The sequence below is a fragment of the Oncorhynchus mykiss genome, chromosome 7 (genome assembly GCF_057628025.1).
Source record: "Oncorhynchus mykiss isolate SJ-2025 chromosome 7, ASM5762802v1, whole genome shotgun sequence".
Classification (NCBI taxonomy): domain Eukaryota; kingdom Metazoa; phylum Chordata; class Actinopteri; order Salmoniformes; family Salmonidae; genus Oncorhynchus; species Oncorhynchus mykiss.
The window spans coordinates 31600993-31622369 of NC_143028.1; the positions used below are offsets into that span (position 1 = coordinate 31600993).

A 21377-nucleotide genomic window follows, 5' to 3' on the forward strand; every position below is an offset into this window, starting at 1 on the left:
ATATATATTCCACTGTGCCATAAATCCATGTTTGAATGATACTGTTTACAACAATAACAAAAATATGCAAATATTGATTTATGGGACAGTGGATATTTTTTTTTACAAAATTGAGTGCAGAGAAATCATTCAGAATGGGATTCTGATGTAATATGAGTTTAGAGTTTGTGTTTTCTAACATGCTTTAAACATTTTCATAACGCATTGTAGTCAAAGGCAAGTGATGACAACCAATTTTCTATGTAACAAAACAAAATACAAAAAAAACTACAAGGACAGAAGAGTGAAAATAAGTCCACAGGTAAAAAAAAAAAACGTTTAAATGAATTTTCCCCTTAAGTTGCAGTGTTGTGTTGTTCTTTGTAAGCATTTTCTTTCTGGTAAAACAGGAAGTGCAACTCCTTGAGAAATCAAAAACATCATCAGTGTCAAGTCAAAAATATTTATTTGTTTTGTTTAAAATACATTTTCAATAGAATTATGGAATACAGTACAATAGACACATAAAAAAATAAAGTTTATTAATACAAATTATTCAAAATATCATGTAATATAAAAAGACAATAGAATCTACTGGAATTGATATTCAATCAAAATGCTGGTGTCATTATCCAGTTACAGTATAGAGAAATTCTGTTTACAACAGATTCAATATGAAGTTATTTCAAGGGCCATACATACTGTACATAAAGCAAGGGCTTACGAAAATAACCCGATAACAATATTTTGGCCAGTATCCTTGTTCTAAACATGCAGTGACTGAGTACCAAAAATAGGAAATGGCAGTAGAGAACAACCCGTTGCAGAATCTCATAAATATACAGTAAGCCGATAAAGTGCTCATGAAGAAATCATTGCCAATCATGAAAGTTATGACGCTTTCTGTTTGGAAAAACTTTCACTTTTTGGTCTCACAATCAACGGTATTAGTTATCATCATGGTACATTCCAGACTGCAGTACATGTTCCCTATGGAAGGATGGCTCCTCAATGTGACATACATTAAGCTCTAGGACAGGAAGTGCTTGCAGAAAAACAATATAATGTTCTATTATTCTAATGTTCTAAAGAGCAAGGTAACCAGGATGTGTTTGCTATAGGATCCTGAGGGCCATGCTAGCATATCATACTGCAATGCAATATGGGGACTTTTGAACCATAGTCCAGGGTAGGGTAGGAAAGTCTACAGTACAGTATACACGGTTACTGCCAACCACACGCAAGATGCACACCAGTAACAAAGCAGCAAAGAGGTTTCAGCTTTAAACTTATCATAAACACACATTATACCCATTTAGTGTAAACATTATAGCACGAAAACAAAGATAGATACTTCATTTTCTTGAATGGATTAATCTAATTTACATCAGCCCTAAACTTTAGATTTTGGAAAATGCAAACTACAATGTGCCTTGGAACATGCACATGCTTGTTGACCTGTGTGCTTCATGGACCTTCACGTTCCCTGACACTGTGGCAATAGCTAAATGTTTGCTTGTACAGCTGAGTAATAACCTTGAGTTCATGCCGTCAAAGCCAGACTGTTGCCTAACTGACTATCTGAACAAATAATACAGTGCAGATGCTGATGAAACCATTTTTAACCTATCCACATCAGATATCTGCTCCTGTCTGGGTGGTTTCCCAGGAGTGAGATTTTTTAAAAGCTTTTACTGCTGTCTTGTGTTGTATAAATCATCAGAATTGCATGAGTCTCTAGAACGTAGCTCCTCTATGGCTCTCAAGACAGTTTAGAATTCAGAATCAGAACACCCAATTTGCCTTCTAAATTACAAAACAGTGGGGAAGTCCAAAATGCTCTACAATGTATGTAACTATACTTGTAATGGACTAGAAGGAGTTAGACAACTTTCAACTTAAGATTTGTATACTAGTGTATACAATGGCACTATATTATGATGGGCATTCTCAGTCGGATATGTACGTGGGATATGTGTGGAAATTGTCAATGCAACACACATCTTATTAGAAACAAAGAAAAAGAGTAAGCTCTACTCCATTTCCCTTAGGTCCAGGCACTGACTGCATAAATCTTACTGTCTTAGCTCACCTCACGCTCACCAGTAATACAAAAAAAAACAAAGTATAAAAGTAAATACAATAATAACAGCTCATAGTTTTACAGTAAATTAAAAAAGGAATGAAGGCGATACATGAATCTCTCTCCTCTTTCTGTCATGTGCTATCTGTGTATGACCAATTGACTGAACAAACCCCTTTGAGCACTCAGTACTATTCCCCATTGGCATTCAAAAACCCTCTATCGAATTGATGAAGACGGAATATCTTAAATTCTATACTACATGATCGTGAAGTATGTATGTATGTATGTGTTTGCATCTGTCTGTGCATGTGTGACACGTTCAATCTAGTCTTCTCAGACTAAAAGCATAACTAGCTGAATGTCTCGTCTTTCTCTTTCTTCCATTTCTTTACGTACAGCCGCAGGACTCTACGATCATGTCAGGGACGTCGGTCTTGACGATGCTGTGCTGTGAGTTGAAGTAGACCATAGACAGAGGCCTGCGCTGGATGGGCACACAGCAGGAAGACACTGCTGTATTGATGCCATTGGCTTTGAGCTGGCTGAAGACTGTAGCGTGGAAGGAAGACGCGATGCCTGGAGACCCAGCCAGGGCCTGGGGACACTGGCCCATACAGTAATTCATGTGGTACCCTTCTGGAGCTATTATCCAGTCCTGCCACTGGATATCCTTGAACTTCACGTAGAAGTCCTTCTTGCAGCAGACTGTAACATCATCTCCGCACTGCAGGGACCTCTTCTGGAGGATGTGTTTGGGGTCCTCGCGGAGCCGCACCTGGGCCACCATGAACGGCTGGTGGACCATGTCCACGGTCTTACCCAGCTCACACAGGTTCTGGCTAACGCCATTCTCCCCGGCTACCCCAGTCTCTGCGCAGGTGACTTCCAGCTGTAGCAGCCGCTGGCCCCCGTCCATGAACGCTTGCAGGGTGTGTGTAATGGGGAAGGTGTACCAGTTGCTCTTCTGCACATCCAGGATCTTCTCTAGGAGGAGGGTGCGGTTAGAGCAGCTTTCCCCAGGCCCGGAGAGGTAGATGTGGGCTGTGACGGTGGGGCGGGGCCCCGAGTTAGGGGCGTCAGAGGAGCGGACGTACAGCCACAGGGCTGACTGGAGCACCTGAATGCTGTGGCCTTGCTCCTGCAGGAACTGGAAGGTGAGGCGTGGCTGAGCACCAGTAGTGTCCATCTCATCTAGATCAAAGAGAGCAGATACAGAGTGTGAGGATTGGTTTGGCATTTTATCACAATAAACAGTATTACCTGTAGGTGTATATATAATTTACTGTAAATCACGTGTCAAACTCATTCCATGGAGGGCTGAGTGTCTGGGGTTTTCGCTCCTCCCTTGTACTTGATTGATGAATTAAGGTCACTAATTAGTAAGGAACTCCTCACATCTGGTTGTCTAGGGCTTAATTGAAAGGAAAAAACAAAAACAGGCAGAAACTAGGCCCTCCATGGAATGAGTTTGACAGCCCTGCTGTAACCCTGTACCAGTCTTTCAGGGTAGTTCTAAGTGATGCCAATATTTTTCATATAAGTTCACAAGTCAAAGTTACAGCATGTTATTTATTTAAGCAAAGATACAATCTCAAAATACGTAACATATCACACTAATTGAAGTGTCCTGGATTTACCTTACTATGTTACGTCATCCAGGTTCAAAATTGAAATCAAATCATTAATAGTTTCAATTGGAATGAGGTCAAATAGAAATGACATGAGCTAAAGCTCGAGGTACAGATGTCGGATCTTAATATTTAATCGCAGGAGGAAAATATTCCTGGAGGATTTTAATGGACATTTAATATTTAGAATTGCCGCCAGGGGGCAGCTGGAAGCAGTGTTTGGAGCTTATACAATTACTTAGACCGCAGGTTCACTGGGTGTCAGTTCAAGTAGCCTATGTAAGCTATGTGCAGGCTACAGCAGGTCTCATGTGAATTCTTATGTGGAATATAATAAATTGCCAATGTCTGTAGGGTGAAGATGTATTTTTCATTTGGGATAATCCGTTTTTTTAAAATAAATTGTTTTATTATATATTGAAGGCAAGTAATACGCGAGATAACCATTAATTTATCTTAGGTCCAGCGGGTACAGCCACTGACAATGGCACACATATGTAGGCATGGCTTCAAATCTGGCCCACTACTGCCCTTTAAATTGAAGGAACTAGTACTTTTCTAGTTACTCTCTGTAGGCTGTACTTTTACTCAAGTAATTTCTGAATGAAGCAACTTACATTTTACTCTGTTACATTATTTATACCAAATAACTTCAGTTACATAGTAATATAAATCTATATCGTCACTGTCAGATAACCTAACTCATTTTTTTTTTTTACACATTAATCGATACTATTGGTTCCCCTTTACGTCTGTATGAACGTTTCACAACCCCTTGACCGATGAAATGTATTCAAAATAGCTTGTCATCCAAACTCCTCAGTCCATTGGCTCTCCAAGTTGTCCGTTAAACCAAGTTTTATCTCCACCACCGCTCACTTCTCTCCTGAGGATATCTTTGTTCGTGGGTTCTTAGCCAGACTCAATCAGAGGAAAGTTACACTTTAATAATTACCTTCAGCGTTTGTAATATTATAGATTTCTGGAGTAAGATAAGTATTTATAAGATATATTTCTGCTATTGAAATTGTGTTTCGAGGACTAGTTAACTAGTTTTGGCTAATCCACAATCTGACAAAGTTTAATCTCCTGTTTTTAGCTCCCCATATGATCTGTTTGTTGGCCAACTAGTTATTGGCATAAAGAGTGAACAGATTAATCGAATGTGTGTGGCAATAGCTAACTAGCTATTACAGTAGGTTGCCAAGCTGACTAAGATGGCTAGCTGCAATGTCAACCATGTAGCTAGCTAAAAAAATATATCTATATCTACTTTTAACTTAAATTTAATTCCATGGTGAAACGTCTTTGATTTCCATATTAGTAACATGATTGAAAGTGACATTTCGGTATTGATTGTTTGACTGTTGTAACACTTGTAACAATTAAAACATCACACTTTAGTATGCATTCACCATCACATATACATGAAATCATATAGTGAACATTTTTTAATTAACGCTATTGAAATCGTAAAATTATTCCAATGTCTCGACTACCATATACAGTGCAAGTATTCAGACCCCTTGCCTTTTTTTTCGTTTTGTTACGTTACAGCCTTATTCTAAAATTGATTAAATAAATACAAATCCTCAATCTACACACAATACCCCATAATGACTTCTTTTAAAAATCCACATTTCCAGAAACAAGTCTCTCACCGTTGCCACTTGTTATAGACCACCGTCAGCCCCCAGCTGTGCCCTGGACACAATATGTGAATTGATCACCCCCAATCTATCTTCAGAGTGGTTCCTGTTAGGTGACCTAAACTGGGACTTGCTTAAAACCCCAGCCATCCTACAATCTAAGCTAGATGCCCTCAATCTCACAAATTATCAAGGAACCTACCAGGTACAACCCTAAATGCATAACCATGGACACCCTCTTAGAGATCATCCTGACCAGCTTGCCCTCTAAATACACATCTGCTGTCTTCAACCAGGATCTCAACGATCACTGCCTCATTGCATGCGTGGGTCAAATGCTCCCTAAAACACTTCAGCGGGCAAGCCTTTCTAACCAACCTGGCCTGGGTATCCTGGAAGGATATTGACCTCATCCCGTCAGTAGAGGATTCCTGGTTGCTCTTCAAAAGTGCTTTCCTATACATCTTAAATAAGCATGCCCCATTCAAAAAAATGTAGAACTAAGAGCAGATATAGCCCTTGGTTCACCCCACACTTGACTGCTCTTGAACAGCACAAAAACATCCTGTGGCGTTCTGCATTAGCATCGAATAGCCACCGCAAAATGCAACTCTTCAGGGAAGTCAAGAACCAATATACTCAGTCAGTTAGGAAAGCTAAGGCTAGCTTTTTGAAACCGAAATTTGCTTCCAGTAGCACTAATTCCAAAAAGTCATGGGACACTAAAGTCCATGGAGAATAAGAGCACCTCCTCCCAGCTGCCCACTGCACTGAGGATAGGAAACAATGTCACCACCGATAAATCTATGATAATCGATAATTTCAATAAGCATTTTATCCACGGCTGGCCATGCTTTCCACCTGGCAACCCCTACTCCGGCCTACACCTCAGCACCAACTGCAGCAACGTGCCCCCCATAACCGCCATCGATAAAAGACAGTACTGTGCAGCCGTATTCATCAACCTGGCCAAGGCTTTTGACTCTGCCAATCACAGCATTCCTATCGGCAGACTCAATAGCATTGGCTTCTCAAATGACTGTCTCGCCTGGTTAACCAACTACTTCTCAGACAGAGTTCAGTGTGTCAAATCGGAGGGCCTGTTGTCCGGACCTCTGGCAGTCTCTATGGGGGTGCCACAGGGCTCAATTCTCGGGCCGACTCTTTTCTCTGTATATATCAATGATGTCGCTCTTGCTGCTGGTGATTCTCTTATCCACCTCTACACAGACGACACCATTCTGTATACATCTGGCCCTTCTTTGGATACTGTGCTAACAAACCTCCGGGCGAGCTTCAACGCCACACAACACTCCTTCTGTGGCCTACAACTGCTTTTAAATGCTAGTAAAACTAAATGCATGCTTTTCAACCAATCGCTGCCCGAACCCGCCCGACCGACTAGCATCACTACTCTGGACGGTTCTGACTTAGAATATGTGGACAACTCCAAATACCTAGGTGTCTGGTTAGACTGTAAACTCTCCTTCCAGACTCACATTAAGCATCTCCAATCAGAAGTTAAGTCTAGAATCGCTTCCTATTTCGAAACTGAGCATCCTTCACTAATGCCGCCAAACATACCCTCGTAAAACTGACTATCCTACCAATCCTTGACTTTGGCGATGTTGTTTACAAAATAGCCCCCAACACTCTACTCAGCAAACTGGATGTAGTCTATCACAGTGCCATCCGTTTTGTCAACAAAGCACCATATACCACCCACCACTGTGACCTCTATGCTCTCATTGGCAGGCCATAACTACATATCCATCGCCAAACCCACTGGCTCCAGGTCATCTATAAGTCTTTGCTAGGTAAAGCCCCATCTTATCTCAGCTCACTGGTCACCATAGCAACACCCACTCATAGCACACCTCCAGCAGGTATATTGCACTGGTCATCCCCAAAGCCAACACTTCCTTTGGCTTTCTTTCCTTCCAGTTCTCTGCTGCCAACGACTGGAACGAATTGCAAAAATGTCTGAAGCTGGAGTCTTATATCTCCCTCTAACTTTAAGCATCAGCTGTCAGAGCAGCATACCGATCACTGTACCTGTACACAGACAATCTGTAAATAGCACACCCGACTACCTCAGCCCTGTGTTATTACTTACCCTTTTGCTCTTTTGCACCCCATTATCTCTACTTGCACATCGTCATCTGCATATCTATCACTCCAGTATTAATGCTAAATTGTAATTATTTTCGCCTCTATGGTCTATTTATTGCCTACCTCCCTACACTTCTACATTTGCACACACTTTATGTAGATCTTTCTATTTTTCATTTGTGTTATTGACTGTACATTTGTTCTGTAACTCTGTGTTGTTGTTGTTTTTGTCGCACTGCTATGCTTTATCTTGGCCAGGTCGCAGTTGTAAATGAGAACTTGTTCTCAACTAGCCTACCTGGTTAAATAAAAGGCAAAAATAACATAAAAAAATAAAATACAGAGATTTACAGAGGAGTATAGAGTGCAGTGATGTGTCCTTAAATTAGCATTGGTGGCAAATCTGATGGCGGAATATTAAAGAACATCTAGCAGCTCTACCTTACCTGCCGATGTATAATTTACATCTCTGAAATCTAGCATGGATAGGATGGCCATCTGATTAATAAATACAATAAGAAAGGTAGCTTATTAAACTAAATCGAGGGTCTTAAATTTAAATACAGAATAATACAAAATGTTCTGAGACCAGCTTGAATCACTAAGTTCATTTGAATTTCCTGAAGCATCTAGAAAAGTATTGCCAACAAAATAGTGATCAAGTTAAGATTAGACATCTGTAGGCCTACCTTGATATTCCCCAGTTATCTCAAGTCAGGGTTTCAATGTAAATGTCTGAGCTCAGTATTTTAATTGACCTGGCTTATTTCCAATTCTCCAAAAGCGCATTCGATTCAGTCAGTAGTCCACAATGGAGGTAATAACCAAACGCCCAATAAAGTCCATAAGAAAGTAAACAAAAGTGACACTAGTGTAGGCTACACTATAATGTTCAAAATAACTTAACTTACCCATTTCTGCGAAACTCACTATTTCATATCCCTGATCTTTTGTATCATTGATCTTCATTTCAAGTTCAATGGTGCCGTCCGGTCTGACTCGCCCCGCGTGCAGTTTGCGGAGAGCCGTGATAAGCGCAGCGCTGGGCACAGTCGAGGTGATGTTCGGTCTCTCTTTCAGGTGCAGCTTGTTCAAGATCTGTTGCTTGGCGATCTCAACCAGGAGCCTCTGCTCCGAATTCTTCTCCATCGGCGGAATGCCACAAGACGCGCAGCCAGACGTGGTCCCTGCGGTGGTCGCAGTCTCCAGTCCCTTCACCAGCAGAGACGTCATCAATGAAAACATTAGAAATGTGGAAGAAGAAAATAGCATGTTGGTGGGCTCTCTAGACACATGGATACTATGTATTTTAGAAGCAGGCGCAAGTTTAAGATCCGATAATATTAAAGAGAGCATGTTTGAAAAAGTTGTTCCCCGAGTTGCTTTGGATGTTGATCTATTTGCATTCATTCAGTTCCTGAACTGTTCCAGTCAGAGGGACCTTGTTCCTGCAGGTGGATACCTCGAAGACAAGGATGAGAGAGCGTGAGTGGTAATTCAACACCTAATGATGCTCCACAGAACTGGGGTAATCCACCAAAAGTTGTGACACGTTATAGGAACACACCAATGAGCGTATCAAGGAAATGACAGGCACTGTCTCTGACAACACACACACACACACACACAAAGCAGAGAGAGACGGCGGTTGAGCATGGCACATGCGCTTTAGCGCACAGTGATCAAATTGGCCACATTATTACGCACAGTGCTGTGAAGGACAAGAGAGGGTATATTATCGATCACAGTCATCACTACACTATATCACCGAATAATAAACTCCAGTTGCCAAACACTTGTGGCATGCCACGTAGCCCATAAGCGTAGGCAACTTTGACGCGTCATTATTTGAATAATGGCATGGAGCCAAGGTATTACTCAGCGCGACGCGTCACGAACTGTGAACTTTATCCCAGGTAGTTACCCCTCTTTTTACTCAAGCTCCATCTGGTCAGATAGCTTGATAATGTAAATCAGCACATGTAGGCCTACAATAAATATGATGCAATCAATTAGGCCTATTGCTCTGTCGGGAAGGTTTCTGCAGAGGGAGGGGCCAGTATTGATAACTGAAGTACTCTCTCAATTACAATTTGAAATTGTACTTATGTTAATCGAAGTCTTGTGTATTCTATTCTATGCTTTTTCTGTATCATGTATTTAACCATGTGAATCATTTGCTTTATCTTGGCAAGGTCACAGATGTAAATGAGAACTTGTTCTCAACTAGCCTACCTGGTTAAATAAAGGTGAACTAAAAATAAATAAAACCATTTTTGGCCTAATGCCTATTGCCAGGGTCTGAATTGGGTGGCCATTATTATGGGCTATGTGTACTGTAAAGCAAGGCTTGCGTTTTTAGCCAAAATGCAAAATGGTGTCCAATAAACTCACAATACACAGTTCAAAGTTATTAATGGCTCCATGGTGAACAAGCATTGCTGCAATTGGCTTGAAAGGGGATTGATAGAGATAAGCAGCTATTCATACAATGTTAGCACAATATTAGCCTGCATCTACAAGAAGAGATTATGAATAAAAGACAGATTTTGTACCAAGCATATTTCTGTGTATATAGGCCTTGGCCAATAGGCCTGCCTCTGCCTGCCCACTCACTGCACACTAACACATCTGAACCAGGTCAATGACATTCACAATAACAGCACAATAGAAGACACTCACATAGTGTAACCAATTATCCTAAATTGTAGGCCTATGTGAACCCTAGTGGAACCAGAGGTGTAGTTTTATAATAATTCACATGGTTATTTTATCACATCTCAATACTTGCCTTGCATGATTGCCATCTCTATTCAACTATTACATTCCACTCCTTGCCACTCCAGTCATTGGTCAAATGATTATTTGGCAAATGACAGGAATGGATTGGAGTGGAATGTTTGCTAAAAAGACTGGTACCCAGACTAGTACTTCCTCGCCACCATGTGGGGAGTTGTGGATACTAGAATGAAACTACAACAGGCATTGCAACACTAGAGGCTACAGTAAGGTGCACATTTTATTATTGTGGCTTGTGAAATGACATCTTTTGTTGCTCGCGCTAATCGGTCCGCTAATAGGTGACTAGTAAAGGCCTAGTGCAGAAGTGCACTAAGTTGTTGTCCTTTTTGTTTGCTGTCACAGTTTACCATAAGGTGTAAAACATTACCAAACTAAATATGTAACTAGTAGTTAAGTGGTTTTCTGACCGGGTACATTTTTGCTCTTACTTGAGTAGTTTAAGGCTATTTTACTTGAGTAAATTACAATCTAAGTCACTGCACTTTTACTTATAACTACACATTTTCAGTACTCTACCCACCTCTGCAAATTATTATTGGTCGGTCCCGCTCAGCTGCTCCCTAAATAAAGATGACTTCGGTGTTAGTCAGAGATATGTAAATAATGACGAGAAACTCATGTCTCCGCCCTAACAATGGAAGTCGTTCCAAAGGCAGTGAAGCAGGCAACAAGTTTAAGTTTGCATATTAAACGCATAGAAATGCATTGGTCTTATTTTGGTGAGAGTGAACCCTCTCGCTTCACTTCTTCCTCGTTGCTTTAGTCCTGCTTGCAACAAAAGTCTTTCAAGATATATTTACCCTCTGGTTGGTATCGTCATCGGAACAATTTAGTCCTTTTTTAACAGACTAAGGTTGATTGATCTATTTTACAAGCATGGCAAATCTACTGTGGCAATTTACCCAACACTTTGTATGAATGGAAACTGACATTGGTGTACTGTTATTTAATTTGTTTACTATTTATGTTTTCCAAAAGTGTATGGTATGATCATTTCTCAAAATTAGGGGTAAAATGACCTTGGACTGTCCTTCATTTTTAAAATGTGTAACTTTCTAGAGTCAATCGGGAGATTATGTTATTCCACTAGACCACGCCAAATCGTCCACCCATGACAGCAGAATCCTTGACAATGCTGGAAAGGGGGGCATATGAAGGCCACCTACTCGGTGACAATGGATATGCCTGTCGTGGGTACCTTATGACTCCCCTTTTAAAACCCCAGACATCTGAAGAGAGAGAATTACAACCCCTCTCATATCCTGGCAAGAAGTCTCATATAGAGAGTTTTTGGGAGTGTGGAAAAAAATGATTCCCCTGCCTAAAGGAGGGGCCCCGCACGAAGATGGACACTACCCTGACAATCATTATTGCAGTGGCGGTTCTGTATAACTTTGGCAAGAGACAAGGAGATGAGTCACCTGAGGAGGACCTACCTGAGGAGAATGAGGAAGATGGCCAGGTGCAAAATGCTGCCAATGCAAATGAGAATGCTGTGAGGAGAACCTTGATTGAGAACCATTTTGCAGCCAAAGGTGTGCATAATGTAACATTGGAAACATGTAAAAAGCAATATTATGTTTTGATCGAAACTCACAATTCCTAACTAGGCTATCTGTATTCAAATGTATTATTAAGACTTTGTTATTCTCAATACCATACAGGGTGGAACTGGAAGCACCAGAACACAAGAGTGGGGACAAGACTGGAGGACACAAAATTGCTTGGGAAAGCATTTGTTTTGATAAATTATTGTTTAAATAAATAAAAAGATCAGCATTCTTTACACAGTGGGCATGTGTTACTCTGCAGGAGTTTTTGTTTCTGAAATTGCAGTAGCTCTTTTTGTAAATTCAGGACCTCAATGTGCAGTAGAATTTTCTGTACATCTATCACTCCAGTGTTAATAATGCTAAATTGAAATTATTTCAGCTCTATGGCCTATTTATTGCCTTTCTTCCCTAATCTTACTACATTTGAACACACTGTATATATCTTTTTCTATTGTGTTTTTTTTTGTATTGTGTTTGTTTATCCCATGTGTAACTCTGTGTTGTTTGTGTCGCACTGCTTTGCTTCGTCTTGGCCAGGTCGCAGTTGTAAATGAAAACTTGTTCTCAACTGGCCTACCTGGTTAAATAAAGGTGAAATAAAATAAAATTAAAGATTGATCTCTCTCCAGCTCCAAAACTTCAATATGAGCACCTGTCTTGTGTTTTTGCTGCTGGCGCAATATCCAGGCACGGCTGTTTCTCCAGATCACAGGGTGTCGGCTCAACTAAAGGAAAGAAAATTAACTCATTTTTAGTAGGCAATTTACGTGCCAATTGTGTACAACAATTGAATTGGGGCTTATGATATGCCCAGCCTTGGTACGAATGATGATGTAACAGGCCTGATAACAGTCAGATTGTAGTAAAGTAGCATTAACGTTCATTATAGTCATTGATATTTACCAGTTCAATCAATCAATCAAATATATTTACAGTTGAAGTCAGAAGTTTACATACGAGTTTTAATGACTCCAACCGAAGTGTATTTCAACCACTCCACAAATGTCTTGTTAACAAACTATAGTTTTGGCAAGTCGGTTGGGACATCTACTTTGTGCATGACACAAGTAATTTTTCTAACAATTGTATACAGACAGATTATTTCACTTTTAATTCCCTGTATCACAATTCCAGTGGGTCAGAAGTTTACATCCACTAAGTTGACTGTGCCTTTAAACAGCTTGGAGAAATTCCAGAAAATTATGTCATGGCTTTAGAAGCTTCTGATAGACTAATTGACATAATTTGAGTAAATTGGAGGTGTACCTGTGGATGTATTTCAAGGCCTACCTTCAAACTCAGTGCCTCTTTGCTTGAAATCATGGGAAAATCAAAAGAAATCAGCTAAGACCTCAGAATTTCACAAATCTGGTTCATCCTTGGGAGCAATTTTCAAATGCCTGAAGGTACCACGTTCATCTGTACAAACAATAGTATGCAAGTAAAAACACCATGGGACCACGCAGTCGTCATACTGCTCAGGAAGGAAACGCGTTCTGTCTCCTAGAGATGAACGTACTTTGGTGCGAAAAGTGCAATTCAATTCCAGAACAACAGCAAAGGACCTTGTGAAGATGCTGGAGGAAACAGGTACAAAGTATCTATATCCACAGTGAAACGAGTCCTATATCGACATATCCTGAAAGGCCGCTCAACAAGGAAGAAGCCACTGCTCTAAAACTGCCATAAAAAAGACTACGGTTTGCAACTGCACATGGGGACAAAGATCGTACTTTTTTGAGAAATATCCTCTGGTCTGATGAAACAAAAATAGAACTGTTTGGCCATAATGACCATTGTTATGTTTGGAGGAAAAAGGGGGAGGCTTGCAAGCCAAAGAACACCATCCCAACTGTGAAGCATGGGATGGCAGCATCATGTTGTGGTGGTGCTTTGCTGCAGGAGGGACTGGTACACTTCACAAAATAGATGGCGTCATGAGGAAGAAAAATTATGTGGATATATTGAAGCAACATCTCAAGACATCAGTCAGGAAGTTAAAGCTTGGTCGCAAATGGGTCTTCCAAATGAACAATGACCCCAAGCATACTTCCAGAGTTGTGGAAAAATGGCTTAAGGACAACAAAGTCAAGTTATTGGAGTGGCCATCACAAAGCCCTCACCTCAATCATACAGAAAATGTGTGGGCAGAACTGAAAAAGTGTGTGCGAGCAAGGAGGCCTACAAACCTGACTCAGTTACACCAGCTCAGTCAGGAGGAATGGGTCAAAATTCACCCAACTTATTGCGGGAAGCTTGTGGAAGGCTACCCGAAATGTTTGATCCAAGTTAAACTATTTAAAGGCAATGCTACCAAATACTAATTGAGTGTATGTAAACTTCTGACCCACTGGGAATGTGATGAAAGAAATAAAAGCTTAAATAAATCACTCTCTACTATTATTCTGACATTTTTCATTCTTAAAATAAAGTGGTGATCCTAACTGACCAAAGACAGGGAGTTTTTACCAGAATTAAATGTCAGGAATTGTGAGCAATTGAGTTGAAATGTATTTGGCTAAGGTGTATGTAAACTTCCGACTTCAACTGTATAAAGCCCTTTTTACATCAGCCAATGTCACAAAGTGCTATACAGAAACCCCGCCTAAAACCCCAAACAGCAAGCAATGCAGATGTAGAAGCACGGTGGCTAGGAAAAACTCCCTAGAAAGGCAGGAACCTAGGAAAAAACATAGAGAGGAATCAGGCTCTGAGAGGTGGCCAGTCCTCTTCTGGCTGTGCCGGGTGGAGATTATAATAGTACATGACCAAGATGTTCAAACGTTCATAGATGACCAGCAGGGTTAAATAATAATAATCACAGTGGTTGTAGAGGGTGCAACAGGTCAGCACCTCAGGTGTAAATGTCAGTTGGCTTTTCATAGCCGATCATTCAGAGTTAGAGACAGCAGGTGCGGTAGAGTTATTTATGCTTACTAAGTATTGGTGGTTCTACAGTAGTTGTCTGCCGACATCATAGGGGTTAAGGAGAGGTGCAAACCGCTGGGGAATCATTTCACATATCTTCTGGGAGAGAGGATCAATTACCTTGGACGGAGCCCCCCCCCCCCCTCCGGTCTGAATTATCCCCCGCCTCTCCTCTGCCACATTCTTTTTGGCTTTCACTTTGAAGTTTTTCAAGCACATCTTCATCCGATTTGGGTCCATCTTCTCTTTAATCTGTGTCGATTCATTACATTTTCTTTATTTTTGACAGTTGTGTTGTCTGTCTTTTCATCCCCAAGTATGTTACTAAATTCCTCCATCAGCTCCGACAAGAGGTTTTTTTCATGAGCGGAGAAATGTGAACTTCTTTGACGTGCAATGATCAGGTGGCTAGCGGACAAATAATAAAATGCCTAAATAAAGTTAAGTAATGACAACAATAAATCATAAACTAGCTAGCTACAGTAGTTACCGTTAGCTAACAAATACATTTTTGGTCTAGTACAGGCAAATAACGGATTTTATTTCAAATCCGCCAACCCATGATAACCTTTCACGATGGAGTTGCAGTAGTTCTAACAACATTACATTGTTATTAATCACAGTTTAAAACCGTTAATCATATATTTACTAATCCAGATTTAAAATTAAGTGGTGCAACACATATCTGATTAATTATAAACCTAGATTTACAAAACCTAGATTAGCTCTAATCTTAGATTAATTTAAACCATGTTGGTGCAGCCCACCCAGAGTGTATGACATTTTCCTCTGATTTTCAAAACAGAATACATTTTAGCAATACCTTGTATCAATCAGTAGATAAATCTGTTTAATAACCCATTAACTGCTCTCTTTCTAGATTCAGCAAGTCATGTCAGAAACTAGCAGATTAACATTAGTTTACAGCTGTAAATTCCAATAAAACTACATCACGTTTTGAATTTCACATTCCTTGCGTTGTCTAACAACACTACCATGAATCTTGCAAATACGTTTTGTGGGTCAGAGTGCAGCATTTATTTAGTATTAAAGGCCAAAAATACTGTAAATTATCATGTTTCTTACACTTGCTTTAGCCATAGGGAGCAGTGTTGTCAAGACAATTGTTGCCTAGCAATGCTTGGGTCAGCAGGAGAGAACATTTTCATAGCTCGACAAAATCACATGATCGGTGAAACGGCTTTAGACCAAATAGCTATTGCAAAGATTTCGAATGCTTCCCCGGTCTGGATGACCTGGAATGATAAAGAGAAGATTTCTCATGCTCACTAGCTTAATCCTCCTTCTCAGGATCGTGCTCCGTGCTTTAAATAACTCAACTGTACCCCTCTGATTGGATAGAACGGATTAGGAATAGCTTCTACCAAAAAACAGTTACAGCTGTTTATCAGAGTTTAGAGTGACAAAAGTGGTTAGCTAACGTCTACTAACACCTCTCTGTGTCATCATTAATTAAGCAGCCCGAACAGAGCCGTTGCTATGGATACTCACAGACAGAGGGCAAAGATTATGACGAGGGTGAAGAGAGTGACCACAATCACACAACTACTGACCACACATCTAAATCACCACAACTACCTGGCCACAACACGACTGACCACAACCACAAAACTACTGGTCACAACAACAAACCTACTGACCACAACTACTGACCGCAATTACTGACCACAACCACACAACTACTTACCAAAACTACTGAACCACACACCTACTTACCAAAACTACTGACTACACAAATGCTGAACCACACAACTAAGGACCACAACCACATAATTATTGACCACAACAAAACAACTGACCACAACTACTGCTCAGCACTAGCTCTTGTCCAGCTCTGGTCCTGGGCATAGCTAGCTTACTCTGGCTCGCACTAGCTTTGGTCTAACTGGTTTGCACTATAAAATATAACTCGTTAATATGTATAAATTAGCATATAATACCTAACAATAATAATTGTAACTCTTGATTCGTTCAAGCTAGATACACCGATAAACTTTCATATTATTCATGCTATCCTAACTTTTCATGTACCTACTTTTTTAGCTATAACCAGTTACCACAATTACTACCGCAGACACTACCACTACTATAATGTTTTTCAAAACCATACATACTTTATTTTTTTGTTGCTTTAAATAGTAAAGTAAAAGGTTTTAAACTTCCACCACAAAAATAATTTTAAAGAGCTTTAGCAAGCCTCAAAACTTTACTTGTAAAAAGTTATTGTGAAGCTTGCAAATCAAAATCTCCAGCTTCAATCATTTGACATACCTCTTCTTCGTCTTCTTCTTCATATTTAGCACACTACTCCTCTTACACCGCTTAAGCTAGAAATGCAGCTCAAACTTTAAAATGTGCATAATGGTCACGCTTGAGTTGCTTGTATACAACTTTTTGAAATATTAAACTTTTTGTCCTTTTTGTCATCCATCAAAAAGGCATTATTGCAGGCCCTATTGTGACATTATCACTTCCAACTTCCATTTACTGTAAATGCAATAATGCAATTTTACACAATTCAGCTACTTTGAGCGCTTTGCAACAACGTAGACAAAATTTAGAGCGTTTACATCTTTGTTTACTTCTCTGTTACTCATATGGCGTTTCAACCCCCCAAAATATTCTGCTAAAACATTACAGCTGTTTTAGTAATCACATCAACAACATTTTCTGCAACGTTTTTGCAAACATCTGCCATTTTGACCACTACCCCAACAAGGCAGCAAAAAGAGAGCATTTGACATTTTAGGAATAGCTTGAATCAGATAGTAGATAGAGCTGTTTTAGTTAGCCATCAACTGCTCTTTTTCTAGATGCAGCAAGTCATGTCAACAACAGCTGCAACAACAGCTGCAAATTCCAATAAAACTACATCACACTTTGAAGGTCACTTTCGTTGCTTTGTCTAACAACAGTATCATGAATCTAACAAATACATTTTGTGCGTCAGAGTGCAGTATTTATTTAGTATTAAATCACAAACGTACTGTATGTTAGCATGTTTCTCACACTTGCTTTAGCCATAAGGGAGCAATGTTTCCAAGGCTACTGTTCCCTAGCAACGCTTTGCTCGGCAGGAGAGAATGTCTTCATAGCTCGACAAATTCCCATGATTTATGAATCTTTTTCAGACCGAACAGCTAGTGGTAAGATTTCAAATGCTTCCCGGGTCTGGACGACCTGGAATGATAAAGATAATATTTCTAAGGCTCAATTGCTTTGTCCTCCTTCTCAGGATCATGCATCAGCTCCATGCTCTATATAACCCAACTGGCTAGTTTACCTGTCTCTAAAGACACGGGTGGGCTGTACCCCTCTGATTGGATAGAGCGGATTAGGAATAGCTTCTAGGGTGACAAAAAGTGGCTAGTTAACATCTACTAACAGCTCTCTGTGTCATCATTGAGCAGCCTGAACCGAACCGTTACTATGGATACTCTATAGCCGCAGAAGGCAACAATAGCCGCAGAAGGCAACAATTATGATGAGGGTGAAGAGAGTGACCACAATTACTGACCACAACCACACAAATATTGACCACACAACTGCAGACTGCAGTCACACAACTACTCACCACAATTACTGAACACGTCCACACAACTACTGACCACTACTGACCACAGCCACAACTTCTGACCACATCAATACAAATACTGACCAGAACCACACAATGTCTGACCACAACCATACAACTACTGATGAAAACCACACAACTTCTGACCACATCTAGTGACCACAATCACATATCTCATCACCATAACCACTGATCACAACCACCTGGCCACATCTATTAACCACAATTAATACCACAACCACACAACTACTGATCACAACCACACAACTACTGATCATACACCTGCTTATATAAATTACTAACTGAACACTAACTGAACACAACTACTGACCACAACTAAACAATTACTGACCACAAAACTAAGGACCACAACCACTCAACTACTGACCACAACACTACTCAACACAATTACTGACAACTACTGAACACAACTACTGGTCATTTAGCTATTTGATTTGCAATTTTAGGACCCCTTTACATGCATCTCTAGGAGACAGAACGCATCTCCTTCCTGAGTGGTATTTATTATTTTGTATTTTTTTATTTAACCTTTATTTAACCAGGTAGGCTAGTTGAGAACAAGTTCTCATTTACAACTGCGACCTGGCCAAGATAAAGCAAATCAGTGCGACACAAACAACAACACAAAGTTACACATTAAATAAACAAGTGTACAGTCAATAACACAATAAAAAAAAGAAAGTCTATATACAGTGTGTGCAAATGGATTGAGCAGGTAAGGCAATAAATAGGCAAAAGTAGCAAAGTAATTAAAATTTAGCAAATTAACACTGGAGTGATAGATGTGCTGATGATGATGCTCAAGTAGAAATACTGGTGTGCAAAAGAGCAGAAAAAGTACATAAAAACAATATGGGGATGAGGTAGGTAGATTGGATGGGCTATTTACAGATAGACTATGTACAGCTGCAGCGATAGGTTTGCTGCTCAGATAGCTGATGTTTAAAGTTAGTAAAGGAAATATAAGTCTCCAGCTTCAGCGATTTTTGCAATTCGTTCCAGTAATTGGCAGCAGAGAACTGGAAGGAAAGGCGGCCAAATGAGGTGTTGGCTTTGGGGATGACCAGTGAGATATACCTGCTGGAGCGCGTGCTATGGGTGGGTGTTGTTATCGTGACCAGTGAGCTGAGATAAGGCGTAGCTTTACCTAGCAAAGACTTATAGATGACATGGAGCCAGTGGATCAGGCGACGAATATGTAGCGAGGGCCAGCCGACGAGAGCATACAGGTTGCAGTGGTGGGTGGTGTACGTGGTTTTGATGACAAAATGGCACTGTAATAGACTGCATCCAATTTGCTGAGTAGCGTGTTGGAGGCTATTTTGTAAATGACATCGCCAAAGTCAAGGATCGGTAGGATAGTCAGTTTTACGTGGGTATGTTTGGCGGCGTGAGTGAAGGAGGCTTTGTTGCGAAATAGGAAGCCGATTCTAGATGTAATTTTGGATTGGAGATGTTTAATATGAGTCTGGAAGGAGAGTTTACAGTCTAGCCAGACACAGGTATTTGTAGTTGTCCACATATTCTAAATCACAACCGTCCAGAGTAGTGATGATAGTCGGGCGGGCAGGTTCGGGCAGCGAACGGTTGAAAAGCATGCATTTCGTTTTACTAGCGTTTAAGAGCAGTTGGAGGCCACAGAAGGAGTGTTGTACGGCATTGAAGCTCGTTTGGAGGTTTGTTTAAACAGTGTCCAAAGAAGGGCCAGATGTATACAGAATGGTATCGTCTGCGTAGAGGTGGTTCAGGGAATCACCCGCAGCAAGAGCGACATCGTTGATGTATACAGAGAAAAGAGTCGGGCCGAGAATTGAACCCTGTGGCACCCCCATAGAGACTGCCAGAGGTTCAGACAACAGGCCCTCCTATTTGACACACTGAACTCTGTCTGAGAAGTAGTTGGTTAACCAGGCGAGGCAGTCATTTGTGAAACCAAGGCCGTTGAATCTGCCCATAAGATTACGGTGATTGACAGAGTCAAATGCCTTGGCCAGGTCGATGAAGATGGCTGCACAGTACTGTCTTTTATCGATGGCGTTTATGATATCGTTTAGTACCTTGAGCTTGGCTGAGGTGCACCCGTGACCAGCTCGGAAACCGGATTGCACAGCGGAGAAGGTAGGGTGGGATTCGAAATGGTCAGTGATCTGTTTATCAACTTGGCTTTCGAAGACTTTAGAAAGGCAGGGCAGGATGGATATAGGTCTGTAACAGTTTGGGTCTAGAGTGTCACCCCCTTTGAAGAGGGAAATGACTGCGGCAGTTTTCCAATCTTTAGAGATCTTGGACGATACGAAAGAGAGGTTGAACAGACTGGTAATAGGGGTTGCAACAATGGCAGTGGATAAATTTAGAAAGAGAGGGTCCAGATTGTCTAGCCCAGCTGATTTGTACGGGTCCAGGTTTTGCAGCTCTTTCAGAACATATGCTATCTGGATATGGGTGAAGGAGAAGCTGGGGAGGCTTGGGCAAGTAGCTGCGGACGGTGCGGAGCTATTGGCCAGGGTTGGGGTTGCCAGGAGGAAAGCATGGCCAGTCGTAGATAAATACTTATTGAAATTCTCGATTATCATGGATTTATCAGTGGTGACAGTGTTACCTAGCCTCAGTGCAGTGGGCAGCTGGGAGGAGGTGCTCTTATTCTCCATGGACTTTACAGTGTCCCAAAACTTTTGGGGAGTTAGAGTTATACATTTCTGTTTGAAAAAGCTAGCCTTTGTTTTCCTGACTGACTGCATGTATTGGTTCCTGACTTCCCTGAAAAGTTGCATATCGCGGGGACTATTCAATGCAAGTGCAGTCCGCCACAGGATGTTTTTGTGCTGGTCGAGGGCAGTCAGGTCTGCAGTGAACCAAGGGCTATATCTGTTCTTAGTTCTCCATTTTTTGAAAGGGGCATGCTTATTTAAGATGGCGAGGAAATTACTTTTAAAGAACAACCAGGCATCCTCGACTGACGGGATGAGGTCAATATCCTTCCAGGATACCTGGGCCAGGTCGACTAGAAAGCCTGCTCGCAGAAGA

The 21377-nt window shown here is 40.8% G+C and overlaps 1 protein-coding gene across 1 annotated transcript; it reads right to left on the bottom strand.

Moving 5' to 3' along the window:
• Positions 1-428: 428 nt before the first annotated feature.
• Positions 429-9223, bottom strand: LOC110527696 (inhibin beta B chain). The gene is made up of 2 exons (XM_021609137.3): positions 8366-9223; positions 429-3256 (listed from the first exon to the last, which is right to left on the bottom strand). The coding sequence occupies exons 1-2, from the start codon at positions 8862-8864 to the stop codon at positions 2454-2456; spliced, it is 1302 nt and encodes a 433-aa protein (XP_021464812.1). The 5' UTR covers positions 8865-9223; the 3' UTR covers positions 429-2453.
• Positions 9224-21377: the final 12154 nt, after the last annotated feature.

Bases quoted from the DNA above. Each gene is read 5' to 3' on its own strand.
- LOC110527696 (XM_021609137.3), bottom strand. From the start codon at position 8,864: ATGAATGCAAATAGATCAACATCCAAAGCAACTCGGGGAACAACTTTT. The intron at 3,257-8,365 runs GTAAGTTAAGTT...TCTTTGATCTAG, and splicing joins AGTGAGTTTCGCAGAAATGG to ATGAGATGGACACTACTGGT.